This window comes from Falco biarmicus, chromosome 6 (genome assembly GCF_023638135.1).
Source record: "Falco biarmicus isolate bFalBia1 chromosome 6, bFalBia1.pri, whole genome shotgun sequence".
Lineage (NCBI taxonomy): Eukaryota > Metazoa > Chordata > Aves > Falconiformes > Falconidae > Falco > Falco biarmicus.
The window spans coordinates 24,172,843-24,191,580 of NC_079293.1; the positions used below are offsets into that span (position 1 = coordinate 24,172,843).

At 36.1% G+C, this 18,738-nt stretch overlaps 1 protein-coding gene across 1 annotated transcript in view; it reads left to right on the forward strand.

Moving 5' to 3' along the window:
• The window catches only part of SNTG2 (syntrophin gamma 2), a 268,490-nt gene that overhangs the window by 109,369 nt on the left and 140,383 nt on the right, over window positions 1-18,738 (forward strand). Inside the window, exons 3-4 of the mRNA XM_056343881.1 lie at window positions 16,754-16,810; window positions 16,901-16,958. Of these exons, the coding sequence (XP_056199856.1) occupies window positions 16,754-16,810; window positions 16,901-16,958 (115 nt within the window). The remainder of the gene's footprint in view (window positions 1-16,753; window positions 16,811-16,900; window positions 16,959-18,738) is intronic.

The following is an 18,738-nucleotide window of genomic DNA, read 5'->3' on the forward strand; positions in this document are numbered from 1 at the left end:
GAAGCCTTTCTGTCTGCTTGCTGTATTGCATATCATGTAAACATAAAATTTGGCACTAGGGTACATCAGGGGAGTTTGTGGTACTCTCTTAAGAATCAGGAGCCGAAACATTATGTAGTGGGTATCCAAATATACATATGTGAGTATGTCAGAGAGAGAGAGAGTCTGCACATGTAACACACAAACATGTTTAATTCCTCGTAAACATTAATATAAAATGGTTTCATATCACACAAAAATAATTGGAAATAGCTTTTAGTAGTTAGAAACATTATGTACTGGTTTCAAAGCCTGGGCATGGAACTCTGTGGAATATGACTTGCTCTTAAAAATGTTCAAAAAGGTTGCATCAGTTGGCAGCTAGTGGGAGGCCACTCAGTGAAGTGAAAGGCATGTCCACCTCTGGTTGCTTTGCTGAAATAAATATAAGCCTCAGTCAAAAATCATCAGCTTGCATATATTTTCTACTTAGAGGCATGAAAAATGCAGCTTTTAACTACAGACATTGCTAGTAATGTGAAGTTGTGTGCAAATTGTGATTGCAAGAATCATAGTAAAATATCGTGTGACTGCGATATATGGTGTTTGTGCATGTAAGTATGCATGATTGCTCTGAACTCAACAACATTTACATGCCATGTGTATAAACTTTGATAGAAAAACAATTGAAATTCTATGCTACCTAGTCCCAGATTTTGTCTTGATTGAATCAGCACAGGCTGGCTGCATCTGAGAAAATGTTGTATCACATCTGTGTAAGTATTGATCATCACTCTGATCACTCAAGAAAGCAAAAAACCACACCCAAAACCAAAGAAAAAAACACCGAACCACCCAAAAGGCCAAACACATACCCCAACCCAAAACTAAAGCAGTACAGAAAAACACTCCAAACAACCAACCAGGTCTGCTTCTTCCTTTTAATATCAAGATTTGGGTTGATTTTGATGCATTTTACTCCTACATTTTGTGGGTACCCTAAACAGTATTTCCTGGTGGAAGACAGAACAGGAAGACCAAGCTCTGATAACACTTCAAGAGCTGGATTTTGGAAATAAATTCTGGAAAGTAAGAGGCCCTGTGGAGGAGGCAGAACTGGGGTATGCAGCCACTGTGTACAAAATAAGCTGAAGTTCCTTGGTTGTATTTCATGACTGTAATGATCACACAGCAGGTAAGCCTGGAAAGGAGTGAATTCTGGGACTATGTCAAATGGAGACAGTTTTTCCAGGTTATAAAAGCAGTGTTAATGTGTAAAAAGTAAGGGAATTGAAAGTATAATTCAGATGTCAAATTAGGTTTGAGTTGCAAATTATTACATTGCTTTAGGAAGGAAGTCCATTCAGAAGGGATTTCTCCTACCTCGTACTGTTGAATAGATAGTGTGGGCAGTCCTGCCAAGCTCACCTTTCCTGGAAAACACTGTTAATATTATCTCCTTATTTTCCTTGAGTTTTCTCACTGAAGACTCTGAAAGCTAAATTTTAAGGATGTGATCTGTTATTTTCCTGTGCCTCTTGCAAGATCTCCCCAAGATGTCCCTTTTTGAAAGTGCTATCTTCAATTCTCGTGGGCTTCTGTTGTCAAACTCTAATGAGAAAAATGTACTAAATTGTGGCTTCATGGCAGTATTTGATTTTCGATATTGTACTTTGAACCGAGTAAAACCTTTTGGAACACTAGCATTTAATATTAAGGCTGATGATATGTAACATGAAGATGAATACAGTCTTTTTTACAGTATGTAAATTGCTAGTATATAGGAGCTCAAAAACAGTATTTGAAATCCAGGTGAAATAGCTGGTAATTCCCTAGCACTGTTTTGGTGATTCTGACATTTTGCATTTACAGCTACACAAGATAAATTCCAGAGATAAATGCTTTACTTTTCAATTGGTTCAAGAAAATTATTTTCATCCCTGTGCTGTATGATTCAAAATACTAATAGAAAATTGTAACCTGAAAGTCAATTCTGTAGCAGTCATAAACAATCGTGTTGTCTTACTGATTTATTATTCTTCTTTCTATACTTCTTCTTTCTCAGTTATTTATAGTTAGTCTTCATTTTATACATGGCCATTTGCCAAATGTAAATTTAGTAATGTTCATTTGCAATAAAAATAAAATAACTTGTTTGCCTTCTTTCTGCAGTCACCTCAAACGTGTGTGTGTGGGAGAAACCTTTAAGTTCTTTTTAGGTGGGATAGGTGAATGGGAAAATGTTGGAAAGAAAGTTCTGTGCCTACTTGTGGTAGTAACTTGTTCTCCAGCCAGTTTTGTGGGACAGCATTTGTGGGATGCATTGCCTCCAGCCTCTCTTCTGCTGGCAGATTCATTGATCCTGAGGAATACTGAGGATAAGGTTTGCAGCCATGTGTAACTAGCTCTGCTAGTCCCATCCAGTTCTGAATGCTACAGTGAGGACTGGCAAAGACATCAGTGATCACTAGTGCTACTGTCCTGCTTTGGACTTTCAACAATAGAGATTATTCCCAAGGATAAAAGGCTCTCACTATAAAATACCTACACTACCATCATGTAGATCTATTCTTGGTTTATATTTTGCCATCTACTGTTCATTTAAGTGCTACGTCTAAGTACTGAGAAAGCTTCACCTTTGATGAGAAATTAGAGCTGGCTTTCTGTCATTGAATGGCAGTTCAGCTTGTTTCACTTGTTGCTATCTTGAACTTTGATGTAGAGTAATAAGAGAGAAGAACAGGATTTGTGAAATTCAAGATGTGTATAGAAGAAATAATGTAAAGGTAACTGTTCCTTTTCCTTGATATTGAAATTTTTCACAGTAGACAAGATGGCTTTTAAATGTTTGTAAAAATCCTTCTGTAAGTAGAACCATTGTTGAAATTATATTTGCCAGTGTTTCATTATATACTACTGCAATTATAAAAATAATCTATATATAACTATATATAGTATTTTAAAATTTTGTATTTATGTGATTAAACATGCGATCATTCCATCAAGATGTATTTCAGAACTTCAGACTTGGCAAATCCAATCATTCTTCATGACTTTAGTATTATGTTTGGGGTATTCAGATTCACAGGAAAAAGAAGAATGTATGGGTACATCAGAAGTGGTGCACACTCAATAGAAACCAAGCACAAAGGTATTGACAGAAATGGTGTATTGAAAATAAATAGATATTTTTCACTATCATCTAAGTATTTTTAACAGATTTTATGTTGTTGTTGTTTTCCCCCAGATTTAAAGTTTAACAATATTCTCAGAAAGGAATTAATTGTATGACAGACAGGGACAGATCCTTTTTCAGTTAAAGGAGAAACAAGGTGGCATTCATTTTAATAGTTTATGCTTCATTAAGGTATGATTCTGCTTTAACTTTGTGTCGTTCCACATGCTAAAATTGATTTCTTACATACAGCGCCTCACCCTTAATATTCTTTATTTTTCTTCCATGCATATTGCTATCATACTCCTGTTGTCAGCCCACAGTTTTACATCTCTGCTGTTTTAATAAGCATTTTTTTCTATTACTTTGTATTATATTTCTGTATCTTTTTTTCCTGCTAATTCCACTTGCAGAGTAAGAAAAAGAAAAGAAATACATCTGGCTTTTTATCAAAAACCGTCCTCGTAGAGCTGAATTTTTTCTTACTTGGTCAGTGGTGGGGCAGATAAATTTCTAATGCAGGCTTCTAGCACCTTGGTTGGGAGAGGACTCCTCAGAGGCTTATGTAAGTCTAATCAAATTAGAATAATGAAAACCTTTGAATTCTGGGTACCCAATTGTCCAGCTTCACAAGCTGTGGTGTAGCTAGACTTTATCAGAATGAAGCAAGGTAGGTGAATAGGGAAGAAAAATAGCAAGATTAGTTGTTTTGTTGATTCAAAAAATAGACACAGAGCCTGAAAGTACTATTTAAATCCCTGATGAGACTGCTATGGCTTTTTCATTATAACTCCAATGCTAATGAGGACAGGGAAGAATGTTATTTTAGCAAACCTCTGGGGAATGGAACAGCATTAAAGTCAAAGTTAAATATATTTTTTTTTAACCTGAGGAAATTTCTGTCTAGTTAACTACTAATGTTACTGTTTGCCCAATGCATGTTCTACCATTGCTTGTAAGGTATTTTAGTCAAAAATCACTTTTTAAAAAATAATAATTCACATTTTCTGTCTTTCTGGAAACATCAAGTGGATGATTAAGAAAGACTCTTCCTTTTGAAACTAACGTCACTTGTATGAAGAAAATACATTATTTAACCATTTGTTATTTTTTCAGTGCTCTGGAAAGCTGACCTAGATATTTTCAAGATTATCAAATAACTCCTTAAGATCTTTATTATGAAAGATCATAAGCTTGTGTTGCTGACACTTTGAGAACAGTTAAAAGGTTGTATCACAAAATAAATAATAGATATGAGTATTCATCAGCATGAGAAATCTTCATTATTAAAGATTAAAAAAAAGAGTAAGTGGCTTAAGTAAAAAGGTTAATGAATGCAACGGAGGAATGTGAAGGACACTATGGATATCCCTGAAAAATAACCTCCCCTTGAGATGTGGAAATGTCTAGCGGAGGGTAAGCGCTCATACCAACAAGACAGAAGAAAGGCAGCACAACATCGGCAAACCAAGCATATATACAAATAAAAAAGTCCTTTATTAAATTTTCAATTAATCTATTACACTTGGAGCCATGACAGACTGTAAGGGCTGGTGAATTGCAGCTGTATATATTGTGCGAGCTTGCATAGCAGTTTAAAATTTTCAGTAGTTAGGGGCAAAATATCTGACAGTAATGGAAGTATGAGCCTTTCCACTTGTGGCATGTGTGATATTGATGGGTGCAACCTCTACTGTTCATCTTTGTCTTCACACCAGCTGACATGTGGAATGCTGTCCGAAGTGAATGCAAATGAAATTACTCAAAGAACAGCTGGGTTCTGACAGGATTTAGCTATAATTCAATATTATAGGTTGCCTTTTTAATTGAAAGAAATCAGCTTATATTTAATGGCAAAAGAAAGAAGTATAATCATATTTTGACACAGGGTCCTATATATATGTTATTAGTAACTCTGGAAATCTGTATTTGTAGATAATCTGCATAGACTTAATCTGTATTGTCAGTTTGAGAACAGTCTGAGTCCCAGGTCCTCTCATAGCACTTTCCATAGAAAGCTTCTGTCCCAAATGAAGTATCCTACAGCTCCGTGGAAGAGTTCCTGAGGATTCTTGTGAAGTCATAGCAAGACAGAATGTGTTTCATTCAGACACATTTAATATGATCCCCAGACCCTGGAGAATAACATACTGTAGGATTTGTCACAGTCATCTTTACAATAGTAGATCATGTAATAATTTAGGTAGAAAGGGACCTCTCAAGATCATCTAATTCAACCCACTGCTCAAAGTGGGAGTAGCTTCCAAGTTTGAACAAGTTGCCGAGGGCTTTGTCCATTCATTTTTAGAATATCTCCAAGAATGGAGCTACCAGCTCTCTGGACAGCCTCTTCTAATGCATAACCACTTTCACAGTGAGAAATTATTTCCTGTTGTTATGCTCAGTTGGGTTTTCCTTTGCTGCAAGTTGTGACTGCTGCCTCTCATCCTTTTTCATTCTGCATCTGTGAGAACAATCTGGTTCTGTTTTTTGTATAAATCTTTAGGTTGGCAGGCTTTGAAAGTAAAATGAATGACTTCATTTTACTCTAAACCCCCCCCCCCCCCCAAACAAACAAGCAAACAAAAAAACCCCACAGCTTACAAAACAACTACCCCACCCTCTTAAAAAAACAAAACCTTAAACCCCCTTTGTTCTATAGTAATAGAAACAGTTATAATAAACTGCTAAAAAGATGTTATTTTACCATATTTAGTAAGGATTTTCTGCAGCTGTCCCAGATCTTTGCTAGCATGTGGAAATTTCTTTGTTTTTATACAAAACTTGACAGCAACTGACGTGCTTCAGTTGATTTTCGTAGCTTTCATTCTTCCTGTCCGTTTGGGAAAAGGTGAGATCCTATGCAAGACAAGAAGTTAGGTTTCAACTCTTTCCCATTCAAAATAATCTTTTACTTTCTATCTACCTGTTCCTTATTACAGCTTGTCTCCACTTCATGGAAGTGGAGAAAGAAGCATCATGTGATGCCATGGAGGACTAATTCATGTCTTTCCCTCTCTTTCTTGAGGTTTCTTGAATTTCCATTGTCTCCATAACTTGTTCTACTTCCGGAGTTACACTGTCTTGTTTTAACCAATTTAACTATTTCTAAGAATATAAAACAGCCTACTAAAAATAATAGAGACTTGGGGCTAAAGTATATTTAGGCACCCTTTGAGCAAAAACGTTTTACTGAAAACCAGACACGTTATAACCAACAATATAGCAAATCCTCCTCTTAATAAAATTCTTTGATTGACACTCCACACCCAAAAGTTTTACAGTAGTTTTACAGAAAAGCCATCACATGGTTTTTAATTTCTGATTGTTTACCTGGTAACTATAAGATGCTGATAGTTACAGTTCCTGAGAGGGCAGTATTAACAACTTGTGGAAACGCACGGACATGGCAAATTCAGTCTGACTGAAGTGGCTAACTGTATGACACTTACATTTCCCTCATGCTCCACTAATTTATGAAGATTTGTGTTTAGTCATGGTTTTTAATAAAGGCTATGGGACATATGTAAGTAGTAACAGTAGTGAGTAAGGAAGCAATCTAAACTCGGTGCTTTCTGGATTCTAATTAGAATTCTTTGACCCTGGATTGCCACCTACTGGAAGAAGGAAACTCTGTGTCCCAGTCCCAAGTGATGGCTCTGCAGTTCATCTGATGTGCTGTGTGAGATGTTGTATGATATCTTTATGTATCACCATAAGGCTATGTCTTTCTAGCCTTATCATGTAGACATCTATGTTATTACACTCAGTGATTAATCATAACCCATCACCATCTCTCATTAGTGCTGCACACCCTCTTTTTTTCAAAGTACGGTCTTTCTTCTGAATTCCATCTGGAAGTAATTTTGTCAAGAGCAGCCCCCACTGTAGTTTAAAATCCATATTTCTATAAAGAGTCAGCCAATAAGTGGACTACAGCCTGCAGCACTGCATAGGTGGAAGTTGACTGCTGATCAATGAGAAGAGAGGGTTGTGTGAGGTGAAGTGGAAATCTCTGTATGTGGCAGAATGTTAAATACACATGGACAATTTCCTGAGGAAGCTCTACAGCTGGAGAGGTGGAGGGTGTGAGCTGAGAAAATCTTTATCATGGGAACTCCCTGGGAACCCGAGGAGAAAGCTTCCTGAAGGTTTTCATATATCTTTGTTCACTACATACTCTTTTGTTCTTTTTGGATATGTAATAACTAGCAGGATGTCTGCATTTTATGATACATTTTATTGGGTCTCACATTCTTACAGGATCTGTTTCTTCAAGCTTTTTTATCTCGCAAATTCCTTATTTCCTTGTTCCTTCAAGACTTGCTGAAGAAAAGGAAGATAAGATATGGCTGGTATGTTAAGTACCTATCTTCTTATCCCTTCTGGTACCAGACTGTTTCTTCCCTTGGGTCCATGCAGGACAGGTTGCAGGCTTCTTTTTTTAACTCTTCATATAGAACTTTCTTGGTTTGCTTCTTCCTTTTCCCCACACATTTCCCAAGGGCCTTGGTGGCAAGCGCTACCGTTATTGCTATCATTGTCTAAGACTGGCCTTCATTTTCTATTGTCAACCTGCCATGTAGTATCTGTAGTAAATTTGACATCTTGCTTTCAACAAGGAAGGAGGCCTTTTGAGAATATTCTTTCCAATAAGTGATAGATGCAACTGTAGTAGTAAGAATAAAGTTTATTTATACAAAACAGAAAAGTACCTGAACAACTCTGAACAATGCAGCAATGAATGATTTCTTTGTTCACATTTTGCAATCTTTCTGTTTAGCCAGTCAACCTTGCTTAAGGAATACCTGTTAAGGTAGTAGTCTGTAGCAGACTGGATGGGCTCACGTACCAAGGCATGTTTGGTCATGGCTATACTTAATGTTGACAAGTCACTCAGCATCCGGGTCCCACAGTGGGGGAGATGCCCATCCAGGAGAGAAACCAGCACAGCAGTTCCCCACATGATCTACCTGCCCTGTGGCAGGGGGACATGGCAGCCGAGGGGGACACTGGTAGAGTCGTCACAATGGTCTCCACTGATAAGTGGAAGGGAAAAGAATAAAAATTAATCGGTTTTGGCAATCTTCTGTTTTCCAACCTGTTATAGCCATTGTGAATGGGCTCATTTCTAAGAACCGTTTCAACAAATCTGGGAAGCCTGGCCTATTTCAAATGTTCCAGCATTTTCAGTTTGATGTTTGGAAATAACATATGTACTAATATTTTTATGCAGACTGCACAGAAAAATGAAATATGGTATATATAGAATCCTCTTCCAAATATATACATTTATATCAGTGGAGTGCTTCAAGCAGACTTTCCTTCTGAAATCCCTTTAGTACATTGTTCATTAAAATAGATATAATGTTTTTCCTAATGAAAGATTCTTTACCACAAGTGCCAGTTCTAGGTGTTAACAACCTGGTAATAATGCCATAATGGGTAGGACTGACAGATGGATATAAAATCTTACCAAAAATAAAAGTACCAGAAATAAGAATTGTAATTGCCGTCTCATGTTGCCTATTAACTCAATCATGTCACCTCATATGAACAAATACCAAGTCATAAAAGACCTTTCCAGAGATAAACTGTTTTGTTGAATTGTCATGTTTTACAAGAATCTAGAGAGTTTTCTATGTCAAGAGCTATCTCATACCTAAAAGACAGTTATTTGACCATACAGTTCTCCAAATTACATTTGAAAGTATCATTTACTTTGAAACTATTAAAACTTACAAGTTTGGTTTTTTTCAGCCATATCATTCTAGGTAGCTGTTATAAACAGCATTATACCTCCTGTTACCAAGCAGTTGTTGGTATGGCGTTCTTTTGTGTGGTGTCTGTCTCTTATATGTCTTTAAAATTACATTGATCTGTTTTTTCAATATATTCCTACCTGGCATCATGCTTGGAGTTCTTGAAAGTTCTGCCTCAGTGGTCTATATTTCAATATTGATGACTGAGACCTTTGAAGGCCCTTCTCCCCCCATCTGTATAGTTCTATGTGCTGTTTCAGTCCAGAGCTTTTCTGGAATTGGCTTTCCCTGGATTTCTCACACCCTTGGGAACTACATTTAACCAAAAGATACACGGTGATTTTAAGAATACATTACTTGCAGTGCTTTCATCAGTGGACTATGGCTATCAGCACCTTAAGTGGGGCAAAATCTTTTCTGCTTGTTCACCTATTTAACAGCTTATTGTGCAGTGCAGTTGTTTGTCCCAGTGCACAGAACATAACTTTGTTTTCAAATAAAGCCCATCTCTGGGCTATGTACTTTGAAGAGATACAAACCCACTGGTCATGCTCTGGTCCTCCTGCAGAGTAAGTATTATTCCACAAGGGCAATAGTGACTGAGAGGAAGACAGATGGATCGCACCTAAATATTGCTTCTAACCCTAATGGCTATGAGAATTTCATCACTAAAAATTGCTTTTGAGTTTGTACCTAGCTAGCAGCTAAGCGTGTAAATCAGTCTTTCACAAAGAGTAGGCTGCTTTCTTAATTGCTGTTTGGTTGTCTTTGAACATACGCAAGCTTTTTCAGTCAAAACCTTTATGCTCCAGTGTTTTCATGCATCAGAACAAGCCAAGGGTTTCACTCAGACACATGCAATTAGGCAATATGAATTCCCTTAAAGCATTACAAAAGTGAAAATTTTAGTAGCCTTCTCAGGTTTACAGTTTGTTTTTTAAAAAGAAAATACATTTCCAAAATATGTATTCTTTCACTGTAGACTGCAACAGCCAGGCTGCTCGCTCAAAGAACGGCTTGACGTACAAGCAGATCAAATTGTCTGTCAAACACTTAGCGGGTAAATCTGCTTTCTCTTTCCATTGTCTGGTATGTTTGACACTGGTCAATGCATTTGTTTTTCAGAACTTAGACACCAGAGAATGTCATGGAGAAATTGTTACCCCAATTCTTAAACACAGCAGTAGGTATTACAGAGCTAGTATTGCATTGAGGAACAGATAATAAAATCCTTGACAACTTGCAACAATAATAGGTCTCAGAAAGATAGGAATGTTTCATGTTGGTATCCTGGCCAATTACAGTTTTAATAATTATCATTCTGTGTACTCAAATGTATCCTGACCTTTCATGCAGGGCACTTGCTCTTCCTCTAATCTAGAAACAGAAAACAAAACTAAATAGGCTTGCTATGTGGTATGCTGGGGGTGTGTGTGTGTGTGTGGTGTGTGTACATAATTACTTCTGCTTTGTAGCACAACTGGAATGAGTGATTGTTATAGTATACACATTGAATACTTTGGAAGCCTTCAGAATGAAGAGTTTAAATAAAGTGTAAATACTACTAAACAATATAGTTAGCAAAACAAAATGCTATTTAAAAAGCAGAAAATGTATTTATTTCAGCTTTCCTGTTCAGATAGATAATTAGTAACACTTTCTAATCCCATTGTCTGTTATGAAATAAAATTACACAGTTATCATAGTCAACTGTAACTATTTTTATTTTTATGTGTTTTTTTAAAGAGTGATACAGAGGTCTGCCTCACTCTAGCCCCAAACCATAAATAAGTTAGTCTGCAAAGAAAAATTATATCTAGCCTGCAGGCAACTAAAAAATGAAATAAGATGTTTGTATGTTTGACTGAGACATAAGCACTGGGGTTTCAGCTACTTATGTGCATGACATTATCATTAATGTCACAAAAAGGTGTTTTTTTTTTTTTCCAGAATATTGCGATTCAGTTTTAGCAAGAAGTTCTGGAGCAGAATTCTCTTTCGTAGTTGCTTGGAAAGCTAGCGTGGTTTTCTGTCCAAATTTTGTAGTTATGAAATTTTGTTATTATATAAGAAGTTCAGAACTGAGTCAGACCTAAAGTCTACTGAGCCCACTGTCCTTTTTCCAGCAGTAGCTGTTAATGTTTCCCTAGAAAAGCCAAGCAGTGCAAGAATATGCGATGGTGCTGTTAACATTTTCCCTGTCCCAAGTTATTCAGTGCCCTCCTGAGCAAAATGCAGTTTTGTGTTTTCTCTTAACAGATTTATTTCTGCTGTAGTAGTCCAATATCCCCTTGAACCCATGCAGACTTTCAACATCCAGATTTTATTTTTTTTTCTTACCAGACTCTAAAATCTATACTATACATTGGTCAAAGAATCATCTCTGTTTTGATTGTTCTGATCCTAGTTCCTAATTGTATAATTTGATGCCTTCTAGTTTTTGTAATGGAAGAGGCTATAAAAACTCGTTCCTATTCATTGTTCTCGGTGCAACTTACTATTGTAAGAGCCTCCTGATCCTCAGTCTGTCTCTTTTCCTGGCTGAAGAGGTACAGCCTATTCTGTTACTCCTTGTACAGGAGTGGTATTGTGCTTCCATCATCCTTATTGTCATCTTCTGAACCTTTTTAGCAGTTTCAGATACAAAGGGACCCAAACGGTATGCAGTTTTCAAGATGGAGTAAAGTTTGGATTTCTACAGTGGTATAATGATATTCTTTGCTTCTTCTCTGTTCTTTTGCTAAGACTTCCAAAAATTTGGTTTGTGTTTTTGACCACTGCTGAACACTGCACTGATGATATCATGGAACCATCTACTTTAACCCCAAAGTCTTACTCCTTAAGAGAAAAGACTGATTTAGAATCAGTCCTAATTCCTTATATAAGTAATGTATGTAGGGAAAAAATAATCTCTCGCTAGCTTTGATCTGCTATTGTATTTTGTCTGCTATTTTGTTCCCGGTTAATATTTTGTAAGATGTTCTGTAAATATTTTCAGTTCACTTATGTTTCCCACCTCAGTAAGCAGCAAAGGTAATCTTATTGCTCATCCCCTCTTTATATTTTTTTTTTAATTCTTCAGGCGTATTTTAGATTAATACTGGTTGCAACACAGACAACAGTGGAACTTCACTAGTGACCTTCCTCCATAGAGGGAACTGCTCATTTAATCCATCTCCTTGTTTTTTATCTAGTTTCCAGGTAGTTTTATTTAGTAATATATATCTGTGCAAGTCTCTTACCTCATAGTTCCTACATTTCCATAATTCTCTTTTAAAAAATACACTGGCTCTTCCAAGACAGATCAAGCTCATCGAAGCATCTGCCAATTCTGTTCGTTACAGTTTCTGTTGCCGTCTATAGATTTTCTTTTTTTACTCCTATAGTTTTGTTTTGTTTAGTGCAGGCCTTACATTTCCTAAGACTTAACTGGAACTTCTTTTCTGAAGAAATGGGATTTTATTTCAAATGTTGTAGTTTTCATGTATCAAGGCTTTATTTAGAAGCATCTTTCCAGTGCTCCTGTTTTGTTTCATCCATGTGTTCCTTTAAGACTAGGGTGAATGCTATCTGACCCTGGTGATTGCTACTGTTATTTAGTCAATTTGCTTCTGAAGTGGTTTCAGATTCAGACAGATCCATACATCTTTTCTGCTGCAAAGAAAGTTGGAGGAACATCTCTAGGTTTTTTCATACTAATGGAAAGTGTTCAATTATCCTCCCTTCAGTAGCCTTATTTACTCTGAGTATGCCTTTTACATCTTGATCATAAATTGACCCTGTCGTTTCTCTGGCAGACCTCGTTGCTCCTCACAGATTTGAAAATTTATTATTAATTTTTCTTTTTTTGTGGCAGTTTTTAGAATTCTTTTCTGTTGCTACATAATTTTGGTTTTCAGTTTTTGCTTATGTTATTTTTTCTTGTCTTCATATGAATATGGTGTCTATCACTCTTTACATGCAATAACGTCTCTTAACCTCCTCTTTAGCCATGTAGTTTTTCTTTTCCTCTTATTTAAGTACTTCTAATACATGGCATTCATTGGCTCTGCTTCCAGTATGGTACTCCGAAGTACTCTTCACAGTGCCTATAAAGTTTTCATTTTCTTAGCTGCCCCCTTTATTTTATCTTTCAACAAGCTTCATCACTTTTACATAGTTCTTTTCTTGGGATTGCAGTTGCATAAATGTTGAACATAAAATACATAGCAGTTGCTATTACCCGGTAGCTATTCAGCTGTAAAAAAAAAATAATTAACTAGATCCTGCATGCTGTAATCAAGACCGGGGCAAGTACTGAGTCTGTTTTTGTGAGCTCCATGAAGCAGTGACTGATAGAGACCTGCTTTTTATTGACTGTATTATATCCTTATGTGTATCTGTCTGATCTACTGGAGGTTAGGTGAAGTCTGTTGTGACTGTTACATTTTTCATTCATGTTGGCTCTTTTGCATATCTCAATCATTGTTATCATCCTGGTTGAATGGTCACTAGTAAAGACACTTGTGTTTAGGAAAAAAATAAGTTTTGCTTATTGAGGTAGTTGACTTACGAGTTTTGAGTCTTAAGTTCTGTAGCACAAGGCATTTACTTGCTGCTTATCTCATCTATTTTGCCTTTCTTACATAGTTTGCATCCCAGAACTAGTTTTTTTCCACCTCTCCAGAGTGTTTATACCTCTGTTTAGTTCATATTTAGTGCAATTTTGGTTTTGTTCCTGACACTATTTTATATTTCCCATTTTTATTATTCCCTCCCTAACCTGTCCTTCACTTCAGGATACAGAACATCTCTGTTTATATCCATAATAGGAGCATCATCCATAACTATTCTGTCTTCTGTACCTGTCAACTATCCCAACAGTTTAAAGCTTTACATGTGGCCTTCCTGCATTTTAAGTACAGCAGCTTTGGTTCCTTTACAGTTCAGATGAGGACTGTGCCTCCTGTACAGGCTCCCTTTGTTTCAGAAATGCCCCCAGTTTCTGATGAACCAGAATCTATCTTCCTTGAGCCATCTCTTTAGGAAGGCATTAAAACCTTGGCTGTATCCCCAGCCTTACATGGACTACTGGAGGAGTTTTGGAGAACCGTACGCTAGAACTCCAGGTCTCTAGTTTCCTTTCTTTCTGCCTAATTTTCATACCTAGGACTTACTTCTTGTCTTTCCCTACATTTTTGGTACAAATACAGACAAAACCTGCCTAGCACTTCTTGGGCTAAGCAGGATTCCAGTGGAATGTGCCACCTTGCAAAGGTCCCGAGAAGAGAAGGGACCACGACAGGATAAGAAAACCTGCCTAGCACTTCTTGGGCTAAGCAGGATTCCAGTGGAATGTGCCACCTTGCAAAGGTCCCGAGAAGAGAAGGGACCACGACAGGATAAGTTAGGGGGAACAGAAAGAAGAGATCAAATAAAAGAGAATAATTATGGTTTAGCACATTTCACTACAAAGTCTGAAATCAAATTCAGTCAGTACTGTCTTGCTTTCAGCAGGTATCTAATGTTGAATCTCCTCTAAATTACCCACAAATTTTCACCTCTATCTTACCACAAATTTTCTTTTTTTTTTTTTTTTTTTTTTTTGGCTCTAGTGCTAAGCATCTATATTATGGATTTAAGGGTCCAGATAAAGGACTAAATGGAACCTAGTGAACCATGTGAATTTGTGTTTTATTACCCCAAAAGGTTATTTTATTTTCCTCCTTTAAAATAAAGTTGCAAAGTCAAATGTTAGTAGTAGCTGTCATCTACTGAATCTTGGCTTTGTGTTGTCTTTTGTGTTGGAAGATATGCAGGGGATGAGTTGAGGGGTTACAGGATCTATAGAAAATGAAATGTGATGTTTGGTCGTCTATAGCTGCTAGTTATAGTCAAAGAATATGATGTATAATCACTGGGTTGAAATAAATTTGTATAAATGATCTTGATTATGACACTTGATAATGTTCAGCTTTTGGCATTTTGCTTTGCAATTTGAACATCTTTAAAAGAAGGAAGTTTTTTTGCATTTTTTAAATGTACTTCTAATTAGAAAAAGCTGTTACGTAGAAAATGTTTAGGTATAAACTTAATATCTTCTCTGAGTGTCTTTCAATAGGAATATTTGAAGCTCTATAATAAGCACTGATAGGAACCATGAAAATATAAATATCAAGGTTATTGCAATAACATAGATTGCTTCACAGGGCTACAAACTCAATTGTGTCATCAGTATTATCATTTGAAATGTACTTGCAAACTGTATTAAAATACATGTTAATTGCAGTTGAATGTATAAGGTGCCAATAAATATTACCTTGCTTGTCTTTTATAACACAGCTAAAGTTACCCATGTAGTGCTTTTGAATTTGTTGTCCAATAATGCTAAAGTAATCTAAACTGTCAAAACATTTATTCCATCATCCTATGTGATGGGATGTATTGGGATAATTTGTTTACAGTGTGTATGTATAGGTGAGAGAAACATGAGTTAAATAAGCAGACAGGACATATGTCAGGAAATGACTCGGGAGTGAGTCACTGAACTTAAAGGTAGTGACATATTCTAATTCAGATTGGATCTGAACTTCATCAGTGCATATGATAGTGTTGATCAAAAGTTTTGATGCAGTTCGAAATGAAGAAGAGAACCTATGAAACAATTTGAATTAGCACAGATTTTATTAAAGCTGAATTATATTGTCTAAAATTGAATCACATAAATCAGGTACTATTTTCATTATATAATTTTTCCATTTTTTGCACAGACTAGCGTAGTATAATGTGCATGGAAACAGAAGAGAGAAAATTTTAAAATGTTTGAGAGCATTCTTAACTTTTTTTACCATATGGATTGGTTTTACCCTCCTAAAATGAGACTGAAATTTGTGTGTTCTGTTCCCCAGTCCCCTGAGACAATATGAACATATGTCTACTAAGATGAGTGTTAGGAAAAAAGCTTAAAATAACTTGATAATATAAGATTATGGGCTTGACTACTGAAATAAAAAATTATGTTTATCTCAATCAGTGTAGTCATAAACTACCTAATCAGGAAGTGCACATACAGGAGTAATCCCATAAACAATTTCCGATGCACAGAAAAAAAAAAAATAAAAATCAGGAATTCCTGTAAAGATGGCATTCTATGCAGTACTGTTCAGCATGTTGCAAAATAGTTCCCTTCAACTATATAATTATTGTCAACAGATGAAGTGCTGCTATTATGTTGTCAGGCACCAAGAGTTACACGTTAATGAAATGTCAAATTCAGCATACTGTTAAACAAATGTTAGGTTGCTGTAGAAAAATATTGATAAATATTTATCTTCTTTATGCATTTAAATATTAAATGCAAGAAAATAACCTTTTGAAGCACTAAAGTCTTTTGACATATGCTGCAAAAGATTGGTATAGGTCTGAAGATATGGATTAGAAAACATTGGTATTTGTGATAGAAAAATGAGAATAAATATTGTGCATACATGATAGCTATGACAGTGCACTTCTCAAAAATTTTCCTATAGTTTTCTCACATCAAAACAAAGGGAAAACATGTAAAAAATTCACTTTAGGAAGAATACAATCTCAGCAATAGAAAAACATACTAAAAGAATGCATGCATACATGACAATGCACAACTGACACATAAGCTCTGCTCTCTATGGTAAGGAATTAAATAAGTGCCTATAAAGCAGCATTGAATGGTGCTTCAGGACTGAATTTGATCACTGAGATTCTAGGCAACCTTTGAGAATTAATTTTTTAAAAGTAAAAGCAGTTTAGAAACACCTTCGGTGCTTATTCAGATACTGTGTTTTCACCTAAATTTATTTTTTTCTACAATTTTTTAAAGCACAGAACTGTTACACTTCGTAGACAACCAGTTGGCGGCTTGGGCTTAAGCATAAAGGTATGGATAAATTCTCTCTTTTAATTTTCAGAACGACTAGTTCACTTCAGTTTTAATTGAGATCTCACGGTTAATATGCATCTTTTACAGGGTGGTGCTGAGCACAAAGTGCCTGTCGTCATATCAAAAATATTTAAAGACCAAGCAGGTAACTTATATTTATGTTATTTACTTATATAGTACTGTAGTATGTGTGGGGTTTTTTTAGAAAAAATTAAATGCTTTTTGAACTGAGAATGAAAACATATGTATGGTGCATTCTTTCAGCCCCACATTAACTCTAGGCCTTTCTACAAATGTCCAAATGATCCATGTGCCTTTGGGTTGAATTTAAAATCTGTAATCTTTCCAGGTCTTTAGGACCTGTACATGAAATTTTACTGGTAACTAATATTTTCAGGAAGCATATTTTTTGCTGCAGTAAGACAGCTGTGTTGTAAACAACATATTTAAAGTTACTTGTGAAAAAAAAGCTATGATATAGGGAATCTATTGATGTACTTAACCTAGAGGATAAAAAAATACAAATCAGACATTTTTTTTTTCCCCACACACAGTAATTCACTGCTATGTGGTATGATTAACTGTGCCCAGTTGCAAGCAAAGTGATTTGTAGTGTTTATTACGGTGATGATAACACAAGATCTAAATCAGCATAGTCTCTTCCAGTTAAGCATTACATTGATATTTATCTAGCAAAAGGAACCTTTGGGGGGGACCATGTCAGATCTTGGATAGATCTTGCCAAGTTGGAGAACTGCTCTGGAAAACAAGGGGGTTCTTTGGTAAGAAAAAGTAGAGCCATTGCGCATGGGTGGGCAGTGCCTTGCAATGTGAACGAAGGGACACATACTAGATTGCAGATTGTGATTGTTTTTCTCCTCTATATTTTCTTCAGGAGGTCATTACTTTGCTTGAAATGTAATACCCAAGCTTGGTAACCCATTCTGAGCTGATACTTAGGGAATATTGAGGGGGTGGTTATGCCAGTGTCCCATTGGAAAGACTGCTTCAAGTTTCCTATGTACAGTACTTTACATATATTTCAGCATGATGGTTCTTTCTATGATATTGTTTCCACAGTGACGAATTGTCAATTGTGTTATTGTATATGGAACAATAATAGGGTTCTTGAATACACAGCATAGTAAACTATACTAGGAAAATGAATACATAATAATAATGAATATAAGCATTCAGGTCAAGTAAAGTAGTTCAGGAAATTTATTACCAACAAGGAGAGCTACCTCCTGCCCTCTTACGACATAGTACTTTTAATCAAGGTTAGTAGTGAGTTTACATAGAAAATACTTATATGCAAATTTTTGTACATAGTAGGTAGTTTTCAATCAACTGTATTTATTTTTACAGTAACAAGTGCACGAACAATTTTGTGGGGTCAGCTGTTTACCTCAAATTTGAAAATCTATCCTCAGAAGATATTTGTTTTAAGATTTTGTAACCTTTTGCTCAAGGAAGCTCCAAAGTGAGTAACGGTTATAAGCAGAAGCAATGCTATATCACAGTGAACCCATGTGAAATGTTCTTGGCTGAATCAGTACATGTCATGAAGACAGTGACACACCTGGCAAGGTATGAAGAAAGTAGTCTATAGTATCGGTTGGGCACTTGTGTGATGGAGAGAATTTCAGCATGTGTTGGGGTGGGTCAGGTGAATTCCTGAGGTCCCTTCCAGCCTGAGTGATTCTGCGATTCCTTTAGCGTTGCAGATGCTAAAGATCAGCAATATGTGATATAAATGCTTTTTTTTGTGGCATGTTTCTTCCTGCACTCCCATTCTGGCTACTGAATGTCTGTGCAACAGAAAACTGTGGATTTTTTTGTTTGTTTGTTTATTCTGGAAAATAAAGATTTCTAAAAAGCATTAGAAGATTTTGAGAAAAAAAACTGGAAATCCAGAACCTTCT